The sequence below is a fragment of the Pholis gunnellus genome (assembly GCF_910591455.1).
Source record: "Pholis gunnellus genome assembly, chromosome: 1".
Taxonomy (NCBI): domain Eukaryota; kingdom Metazoa; phylum Chordata; class Actinopteri; order Perciformes; family Pholidae; genus Pholis; species Pholis gunnellus.
This window is the reverse complement of record NC_136528.1, coordinates 23,784,299-23,795,156: the sequence shown is the minus strand read 5'-3', so window position 1 is coordinate 23,795,156 and position 10,858 is coordinate 23,784,299. Positions and strand designations below refer to the sequence as shown.

The 10,858-nt window shown below is 41.5% G+C and overlaps 1 protein-coding gene across 1 annotated transcript; it reads right to left on the bottom strand.

The window, feature by feature from the left end:
- Positions 1-5,302: 5,302 nt before the first annotated feature.
- nsun3 (NOP2/Sun RNA methyltransferase 3) lies at positions 5,303-10,117 on the bottom strand. The gene is made up of 5 exons (XM_079183982.1): positions 10,014-10,117; positions 9,427-9,926; positions 9,047-9,201; positions 6,206-6,324; positions 5,303-5,645 (listed from the first exon to the last, which is right to left on the bottom strand). The coding sequence occupies exons 2-5, from the start codon at positions 9,884-9,886 to the stop codon at positions 5,309-5,311; spliced, it is 1,071 nt and encodes a 356-aa protein (XP_079040108.1). The 5' UTR covers positions 9,887-9,926; positions 10,014-10,117; the 3' UTR covers positions 5,303-5,308.
- Between the last annotated feature and the right edge of the window lie 741 nt (positions 10,118-10,858).

The following is a 10,858-nucleotide window of genomic DNA, read 5'->3' as shown; positions in this document are numbered from 1 at the left end:
ACTACTGAGTCATTTTAATTGGAAATAAGTCTGCAGTGTGAAGCAGCATCCTCTTTGCACCAATGACCACAGCATGGCTCTATCAGTGGCAATGGCAGTCGGTTGGTCGGTCTGTCTTTCCAGTACTTTGGCCCAAATTGAAATATCTCAACAACTATTAGATAAATTGTCATTTATGTCCCTCTGCGGGATAAACTCTAAAAACGTAGGTGATGCTCTGACAATTCATCTGGTGCCACCAAGAGATGAACATTTCAATCTAATACCCGAAAAACGTAAGACATTTCCCTCAGCCTAATTTACAAATGTTAGCATGCTAACGCGCTAAACTAAGATCGTGGACATGGTAGATACTAACCGCTCCTGTTTCCTAAATATCACATACAACTTTTTGGATAGTCTGAAGCAATTTATATGGTTTTGTATTAAAACAAATACCAACTGTATCGCTGTGATAGATGAACCTGGCCAAAGTAGCACAATTAGTTTATTACTGTAGTACAAGTATTCAGTGTCATTTTATCAGTGCTCGATTTCAAAAGGCAAGCAGTTCAAGTTTTTTGGAAATAAATGGTGTGAAAAAAATTGAGAGTAGAGAGATGGCATCCTGCAACGCCTAACAGCAACTACGACCTGCTGAATATGAATAATAAATATATTATTTAAGTGCTTAAGTGCCAACATAAAATGTGATGAATAGCATTTTAAAGGTAGGCTCAGGGGAGCGCCATTATTTCTAAATTACCTTGTTATTTCTGTAATACTGCTCTGACTGAGAACATGTTCTTAATTTGAGGAACTGCTGTTCACTTGACACCCCCCACGTTTTAATCAACCCCTTCATACCTCTCCCCCTCTGACTTCCGTTTCCCTTTTTTTTATCCCCTTTCGGTGAAGAATCTATTATTCATGCTTCTCCTTCACTCTGGGAGTGTCCACTTCAACAAGGTTTGAAGTTGGGAAGTTGAATAGAAGTGAAGTGAAAATTGAGATGAGGCAACTCAATCTGGGTGCACCTTGACTGGACGAACATTTTATTCTTGGAGAGCACGTATCGCCGGGATCCATGCAGAGGTCAAATAAGTGTTAACACGGGGCTTCGGTGTGTATGTTCCTTTATGGCAGGATCAAATGCAACTGAACTGCAGCTATGGAGCGGGTTCACATAAGAAGTACTGGAATGAGAGAAATATTTTCTAAAATGACGTCAAACCGATAATGAAGCAGGAGTCCAGGCTTAGAGAGTGGTTGATGTGATTATCACATGTTTAGACGCAGAATCTTGTATTGGATGGAAAATGATTTCAACAAATTGTATTACTTTGCATTTAAATAGTAATCTGCCTTTTGTTGTGAGGGTTTTCAAGTCTCATGACATAATTTTCTTTGATTAAAGTCTGATTCTCTTGTGTTATTTTATCATGTATTATTATTGTTTAATAAATTAAAATGTGTTATAGTAGTAGTGTTGTCATTCTGTAAAGAACACTAGAGGTCAGTACCTCAAATATCTCAATAAGATTATTTTGGGCAGGCCGTGATATATTTTATGATGTGGAAAACCATACTGTAACTCTGCTATGTCATGGTTACTTCTCATTGCTTTCCTTTTGTAATACAGAGTGGTCTTAAGTTGCTTTTGCAGTGGTCACAAGTGGAAAAGATAGTGAACCACTGTTAGAATAGAACTCACATTCTAAATTGCCTTAATCACTCCCAGTTATACTGATCTGCTGTTCAAATTTGCATTTCATTTGTGGAAAAGTGATGACTTTCTTAAAACTGAAAAAAAAAAAGACCTGGTAGTTTTTCTCTCAAATCCCATTTCGCTGCAAGACTGTCCACGGCTTTTATATAGTTTTTATATCTCACGATCAATTCTGTCTTTTCCTCAAAGGATAAATGAATGTCCGGTCCAGTGCAATCTGTCCTGCCTTCAGTCTGTTGAGCCTGTGCTTTGTCTTCTCGTGCAGGATGTTATGGATGTCTCCCTCCTCGCAGCTGCCAAGGCTCACGTAGGAACAACCACACACATCTGTTCTTGGTGTAGTTCATCAGAGACCCCACTGCTGTAAGTCCTGAGGTGTTCTTGATGCTCGAGTGCTTTTTCTTTTGCCCATGAGTCCCTCTTCAATTAAAAGAAGTTTGCAGTAAACAACATTTAAACAAAAATATAACAAATAAATATCACCCTGTTTTAACAATACTAAATATTATCCAACTAGAATACAACCACAATGATTTTATCCAATTGTTGTTGTTCTGTTGCACTCTAAGAAATAAACAAACAAAACAATCATGTTTATTTCTCTTTGCAGTTTCTTTTGCATTTGTAGTCAGTGTATGCCAGACAGATAAAAGGAGGGAAATATCTGTTTATCTTGAAGCTGTTTCAGTTACCCTCTCACTTTTCCTCAAATTTATTTTCCTCTGCCATGAAATGTTCTTTTCGTCTCTCCTCACATAAAAACATTTAAAAAAACATTCTCTGTTATGATTGGATTTGGATTACACAGAAACTTACAGTTGAATTGTACTGTGTTTCTCTGAAGTGTCACAGGTGTTGGTTCACATGGCTGCTATAGTTCATCTCAATAATATCAAGCCAGAAGTGGCAAGATGACGACCTGAGAAGTTATTTTCTGGGGGGATTGCATCACAGGTGCAGTTGGTAGACCCACTCCTTGTCCATAATGCACTGGCGGACGGGGGTTGCGATGGGCCCCGAGTGTGCGCTATTATGACGGGCCCTATAGTTACTTACTGTCTTGAGCTGATGTGCTCAGCTTGTCAGTCTTGACAGATTATGTGCCTGAACTATACCTTATATATTATTGTCTAATCACATGATCAACTTGACAATGGACAATATCAACATAACTATTATCCAGCAATCAGCATTGCATATCTGTACATATCAAAAACACAAAAGAAAATAAGAAATTATTCATTCATTCATTCAATTTTTTTTTTTTTAAGTTAATTTATAGTTTTTTTAGTTAATGTAGAATAAACAGCATATACTTTTGATATATATTGTAAATTATTTTTTCCCCCCAAAACTGAAAACCTTGATGGAGATGGGTTTGCCTTTTGAGGGCAAGTGTAGCAAGTTAATTGGCACCATTATGAATTTGATACCGTTCTTCTTTGAACCGCAGGCGTGTTCCTGAGATGGCAAGATAAATTGCTCACATCGGCCCTCTCTGTCTATGGGCCCCCTCATCCCATGGGCCCCAGTGCAACCACACTGCCTGCACTGTCCATATTTACACTTTGACTTGACCTCTGTATGTATTCATTCATTGCAGACTTTATTTCCCCCCAAGAGATTAGTAGTTGTGCGACAATCAATCAAGAGCAGCAATCCAGGTCTCTCACTTCCACTAATGGAATATTGACAAATGATGACATTTGAAATGAGTGATGGATGCCCCAAAATGTACTAAATCTATAGACCCACTTGTTAACTGTCTGGCACATTGAGTGTCAAACGCTTCAAGTCAAACATTCGTCACAAGGACGGAAATGTCAGATTGACGGGGTGATCATTGTGGGTTAGAGCCCACAAATAATCCATTTCCTAAATCTGTGATGTTCTATAGAGTATCCTATATAAGAATGGATCATAATGGGTATATTATTGTACCCAAAAAGTCACCACCTAACTCACTAACTTTGTCAGTCTGCTGCTTGGTGCTAAGCCGCTAGAGTGCAGTGGGTTTGAGATCTTTTTTGTTGTTGTTGTTGCTGAAAACAAAACGGGGTTAATAAGAGCAGTGAGACTGAGCTGTGCAGTACATTTACAGGCTGAGTGGCGCTTTAAAGCCTACACAAATGACTTTCAGTATATGGCTGACATATATAGCTGCCTAAATACCTGTTCTCCTGGTGTGTTGCCATCACCGTGTACATCACTGAAATAGTAATGAAACATGCAGCATAAACAGACAGAGCTGAGCGTTACCAGACAGAAAAAAACATTCTGGTTCAGCACAGCTAACGCCAGATTAGCCTGCTTAGCGATACTGTCCTCTGGCATTCAGGACTCCATATCTCTTTCTCTATATACTGTTCTACAAATCCAACCTCCATTCCCTCCTCCTCCTCCTCCCTTTATTGTCAATGACTAGGGTTTTAATGATTACATCTGGCGGTGCCACAAATGAATTCCTGCCTCTCTGGCAAAAAGCTGTTCTCCACCTGATTATGCAAAGCAGGCCTACATTCTCCCCCTTTGAAGTGGAGGAGAAGCTGCTTAGAGATTCTCCCCTTAAGGAAACACTGCAATATGGGGAACATCAACAAACCGGAGTTCACACAAAGGTCAGCAACATGGTTAACCTCAATGAAGGCCCACTTCATCTCCACATCTCGCTATTTTAAAGCTGTGTTGAAGTCCTGGTGGTGTAATGATGCCCTCGTATCAGAGGCCGAAGCTACTTCGACACACAGACGTAGAGATAAAGTAGGACAGCCAAACTAAATACAGTAGCCAGTAGCACTCAAAAATGCTTGCGTCTATGGCCATGCGGCGTAGGCGGTTGAAACTGGTGCAAGGCACCTGTCTTATTTCAGCAATCACGTGTCTCAAAGGCTGGCTCGCTCACCACCACCAGCCTTATATATCTGGGAGGAAATAAGAAGGGCTTTCACCTCACACAACTGCCTTTGTCAGTCTGTGATGCTCAAAAAAGTAATAATGTATGAATTCTTGTGTGTTATAAAAACACCTTTCTGCCTCTGGTCTGAGTAATCACAGCCCGATGAAAAGATACAGCACTGCGATGAAATAGTCATAGTTTTAGCTCGAGCCTGACACAAGAACAGTCCACCCGGGTAATGAGCCACTGTAAGTAATGAAACACTCTGGCGGGAGGTATGACGATAGATGACAGACTGCTGCTAGTGAGACTTGAAGCATGTGACACAGTGATTAATGTGAAGTACTTAAAAAACATGTTTGGTCGATTTCATTTAACTGTACATCTGCAGTGTCAGTAGTTTCCATAGGAGCCATCAATAAAAAATCATAAATCATAATAAATAAAAAGACGGTGGACTGCAAAAGCTAAAAGAAAACCATTAAACCTGCAATTACTGATTGTTGTGGCCATTTGGGGGCAGCAGAAAAGCTGTGAACACAAGATCTCCATATCAAATTAGTATGTTTATCAGTTTATGAGATTGAGTTACAAACCAGTTCCAGGAGGTACTTTAAACCGACAGGTAACAAATGTCGCACAAAGGAAATGTGTGTGTTTAGCCATTTAATTCCACATATCTTTTCTGCACAGGAGGATGCACACTATTTCCTTCTTCTAATCCGAGACAAAAACATGGGTCCCCAGGTCTTGCCCGGCTGAGGAATTACTAAAATGCCGAGTCTGTGGCGATAAGAGGACGAGGGGCCATTCTGTGGCTGCAGGGACGGCTTGTGAGGCGTCTGTCCATGACCAGGGTGAGCGCTCCCAAATGTAAAGTATTTTGATAAAGGAATGCCAATCTCCTCCCACAGGTCTTCGGGTTCAGCCTCAGGACAGTCATTCAGCACTGTCTCAACCACGGCAAAGTTCTCAAAGCTGGACAGAGTGCAGGTCGAATAGACCACAACACCCCCTGGACGCACGGCTGACAGAGCAGACCTGTAAACAGTAGACAAATACTGCACTTGATGACAAGGGACTTCAAAAGAGAACTCCGCCTATTTTACACATCAAAGTCTCCTTTCCGGACATGAGGACTTTTTGTGGGAGCTGTGCAGAGTCTGATAAACTACCTCGAGTGATGTCACTTGAGTCAACGTCAGTAGGGTGTGAAAACTACAAGTTTGAAAATGAAAAGAAATCTGGTGATATGATCAGACCTCTGTAGTCTGCTCCTGATCTCTGGTTGAGGCTAGCGGCAACATTATTCCCTAATGACTTAACACATCCAAATCTCTTACTAAACTGTAGAGTTGCATTGTGGGTAATGAAGTCGTCAGGTTTTGAAAAGGAAGAAGAATGCGTGGAACTAAAAAAAGAAGATAACTCCAGTTCTGTACTCTTCTGAGAATCTGAATTAACATTTCAAAAATATTCTACAAAGATGGCTAAAATTAACAGTAATATCCTATATTCTGTAATAATATGTAGGAAGATAGAAGGGTGCCACAACGGTAACACAATAGCAGACACTTTTCTATGTTGGGGATTGGACTAACCTAAGCAGTTGAGCCTGGAGCGCAGGCAGCCTGGCCCTTTCCTTCAGTCTCTGTTCCCCCTGCTGGCTGCCACAATACAACCAGCTCCTGTCATTAGAACATGGAGCATCGACTAAAACCTGCAACACAGAGGAAGAAATGTGAGCAGTTCAGAGTCTGAGAGCTCAAGAGCGTAATGTCAGCGAGAAACCAAAACAATCAAAGAAGAAAAGCAAGAGGTAAGTAGTAAGAAAACATAAACTTTTCATTCTGCGCCTTCCTTTTTTTTCTATATATTTAAGTTCATTATCAGTCACTTTGAGTCCGTTGAATTTCCAGCCATTTGTCTGCCTCTTCATGACTATTTTTATTGAACAGATTTCTCTTCCGCTGGGCTTATTAGTATGGGGTCAGATCAGTCTCAATAATCGCAAATGCACACAGATAGACTCACAAATGCAAACAGAAAGATTCACAAATGCGCACAGAACAATTCACAAATATATTCGATTTACAAATGCACACAGAAGGATTTACAAATATATTCGATTTACAAATGCACGCAGAACAATTCACAAATACATTCCAATGCACAAATAAATAAATTACGATTTATATATATGTAAAAAAAAAAATCACAAATATATTTCTGCATTTGTATGTATTTGTGTGTGGATTTGTATGTATTTGTGTGTGGATTTGTATGTATTTATTTGTGGATCGCACTGCATTCATTTGCAAATCGCTTCACATTCGTGTACGGATTTTTGAGACTGTTCTGCCCTCGCTGGATTCACAAATGCGTTTTTTTCAACATAGACCTGTCTGTAGCCAATCAGATGTCAGCCTCATTTTCAACCAATCACATGAGCGCAGCTTCATACATATTCATACATATTGTAGCCGTCTGTGTTCACCCAGAGCTCTACGATACCTCATATCAGTAGAGACCGGACCAAACTATGTGTGTGTAAACCATATGGTACAAACAATGAGGCCACTAGGCTGCTAGCGTAATGCTGCGGTTCACACCAAACACGATTCGCGCCGCGTTAATCGCGCCGCCGTTCTCGCCGGGGGACTATTTAGCTATATTAGCTTCTATTCAAAGGCCTGCTGTTCTCATTCATTTCTAACCACCTCGATATGTTGAACACTGAAGCAAAAATCAGCCACATGCTGACATAAACATGACCCTCGCTGGGCCCCACCTTGTCATATGTTCCTGCCTCACTGTTCACAAAAGATCGTCCATCCTGTGCGGACACAATCACTCTGCTGGTGAGCGACTGAGGCAAGAAAGACTCAAGTGTTTTGGCCAGCCAGTCCCGTCTGTGAGGGTCTGGTTCATTGCAGCAGAGAAGTGCTGGAACACAAGCAGGGCAGCATTACTTGTATACAGTAATCAAGACAAAATAGGCTATTCACAGCAGGCTTTTATTATATATATATTTATATTCAACTGCGGCAACTTACATGCAAAATAAATTATATACTCAACTGTACTAAATCAACTTTCTTATACCTCTTTGCGCCGCCGTTCTCGCCGGGGGACTATTTGTGTTCATTCGCGTGAATCGGTGAATCGCGCTGGACACGCCGGTGAGGGAGCGCGGCATAGTCCGGAGGAGCTCCGTGGAGCTCCGTGGATTTCATCGAACTGTATTCACTGTGTCTAGCAAGCCACACGTCGGCTGTTTACCATAGCTGTATGAACACAACATAAACTGATTTGGCTATGATTTAACGGCAGTAAACCAACAAAAAGGAACTCCGAAATAACATTTATACACATAGTTTGGTCCGGTCTCTACTGATATGAGGAATACAGAATACAGTTCGATGAAATCCACGGAGCTCCTCCGGACTATGTTATGAACCAGACATGACGGCGTTTGGTTCCCCGTGATATCTGGGACTTCCACAACACATACTAAGCAGAAATAGAGGTTATTTTTTCCACAGTTGACGGCGGACAGTTGAACGGCTATCAGGGCGATAAGCCGCGCTCCCTCACCGGCGTGTCCAGCGCGATTCACCGATTCACGCGAATGAACACAAATAGTCCCCCGGCGAGAACGGCGGCGCGATTAACGCGGCGCGAATCGTGTTTGGTGTGAACCGCAGCATTACGCTAGCAGCCTAGTGGCCTCATTGTTTGTACCATATGGTTTACACACACATAGTTTGGTCCGGTCTCTACTGATATGAGGTATCGTAGAGCTCTGGGTGAACACAGACGGCTACAATATGTATGAATATGTATGAAGCTGCGCTCATGTGATTGGTTGAAAATGAGGCTGACATCTGATTGGCTACAGACAGGTCTATGTTGAAAAAAACGCATTTGTGAATCCAGCGAGGGCAGAACAGTCTCAAAAATCCGTACACGAATGTGAAGCGATTTGCAAATGAATGCAGTGCGATCCACAAATAAATACATACAAATCCACACACAAATACATACAAATCCACACACAAATACATACAAATGCAGAAATATATTTGTGATTTTTTTTTTTACATATATATAAATCGTAATTTATTTATTTGTGCATTGGAATGTATTTGTGAATTGTTCTGCGTGCATTTGTAAATCGAATATATTTGTAAATCCTTCTGTGTGCATTTGTTAATCGAATATATTTGTGAATTGTTCTGTGCGCATTTGTGAATCTTTCTGTTTGCATTTGTGAGTCTATCTGTGTGCATTTGCGATTATTGAGACTGATCTGACCCCATATATTAGCTTCTATTCAAAGGCCTGCTGTTCTTATTCATTTCTAACCACCTCTATATGTTGAACACTGAAGCAAAAATCAGCCACATGCTGACATAAACATGACCCTCGCTGGGCCCCACCTTGTCATATGTTCCTGCCTCACTGTTCACAAAAGATCGTCCATCCTGTGCGGACACAATCACTCTGCTGGTGAGCGACTGAGGCAAGAAAGACTCAAGGGTTTTGGCCAGCCAGTCCCGTCTGTGAGGGTCTGGTTCATTGCAGCAGAGAAGTGCTGGAACACAAGCAGGGCAGCATTACTTGTATACAGTAATCAAGACAAAATAGGCTATTCACAGCAGGCTTTTATTATATATATATTTATATTCAACTGCGGCAACTTACATGCAAAATAAATTATATACTCAACTGTACTAAATCAACTTTCTTATACCTCTTTGCATGATAAAAGTAAAATCAAATAAAAGTTTGCAAAGTCCTGTTAAAGTGCTCGTTTTACCTGGGGTGGCACATTGCATTATGGCTACGGCTTTGCCCCCAGGGGCAGAGCAAAGATCCAAAACCTTCTCCCCGTCTCTGACTTTCAAAGCCAGCACTGGCAGCAGGGAGGCAGCATTCAGGAGGTAGTACTGCTTCAGCTGGCCAGGCCGGTGAGCCTGAGAGGGAAACCGCAGTGGACATGGATGGATGTAGCACTGTAGTGTAGGACGGGACGAACTGAGCGAAGGCGCTGATTGAAGGTCTTGACCGAGCGCACGAGAGGTGCTGTCAGGTTGGAGGTGGGAGTCATTAGGAGGAGGAGGGCACTTGGAGATGTGATCAGGTGGCAACAGAGAGTCTTTTCCTGCTTGGTATTTTGAATGTGACACTGTTGAGGGGTCGTCACAAAGCAACGTGGAAAAGCCCTGCGATTGTAGGATCTGCGTGATGCCGGTCACAGCGCTGAAGCGGTTGAGCATGACCCCATACTGCCAAGAGGGAGGGTCCAGGAGCACTGCTCTGCAAGAGAAAAGCAATCCTGATGAAGGATTGGTACAAACCCTGCCTGTGTGTATGCTGCAATCATTATTTCAGAAAGAAATCTACCTCGCAGATGCCCACAGGTCTCCAAGCTCCTGACTGTACTGCTGGTCAAAACAGTCCAGTACTGGCTGACATGAAGATCTTGCTTTTTTGTGTCTTTTTGTTACCTGTTACAAAAAGACTGCAGTGAAAATGTGATCTAGAGAGGCACGGAAGTAGGCAGCATCCTTAAAGTGAACTCTGACAGCACAACACAGTTTCAATGGGACATGTTCTCCTAATTGACCTAAATATCAAGAGTACACATCAAATGACAAAATATCCCCTGTTGGAATAAACAATTCAAGTCTTGATATTCTGATTTACATGGTAATGGTCTTACTGTTATAAAACCACTGGAAGAGCTAAAATGTGCATTCTAGTTTAAGGTGGACTTTCCTTCATGGTCCTTAACACATCCCAGTGAGCACTAACCCGGATTTCAACGTTGATATTTGGTTTAAATCGCGGTGAAATCGGGTCTGAACGTCTTAGACCTATTTTCACCCTCATTTCAACCGGCTAAATTACGGTTACAATATCAACGTGTCACAAAACACCAATTTCTTTTAAAATATTGATGGTGTGTTCAGTTGTAGGTTGAAAGAGACGCGATTTTGGTTACTTTAAACTTATTTCTCCAAAATGATATTATGCTGGCCGTTGATATGTGGTCTATACGAAGACGCGATTTCAACGCATTTAATGTTTCATATAAAACGTCATAAATATGGAACTATAGACTCTGTGCTGTCAACAAGAAGCTCCCAGGACATCATCATCTGGTCCGTTAAATACATTACTTTTAAATCAGACAGTTTGCTTACAGCTGTAACGCGCATGCGCACGTCCTCTACGCCACAGTCTGG

Excerpts from the sequence above, each read along its gene's own strand:
- nsun3 (XM_079183982.1), bottom strand. The coding sequence starts at position 9,886 with ATGCTCAACCGCTTCAGCGCTGTGACCGGCATCACGCAGATCCTACAA. Across the intron at positions 6,325-9,046 it reads AGGCAGGAACATATGACAAG|GTTTTAGTCGATGCTCCATG; the intron begins GTGGGGCCCAGC and ends TCTGTGTTGCAG. Across the intron at positions 5,646-6,205 it reads CTCCAGGCTCAACTGCTTAG|GTCTGCTCTGTCAGCCGTGC; the intron begins GTTAGTCCAATC and ends TACTGTTTACAG.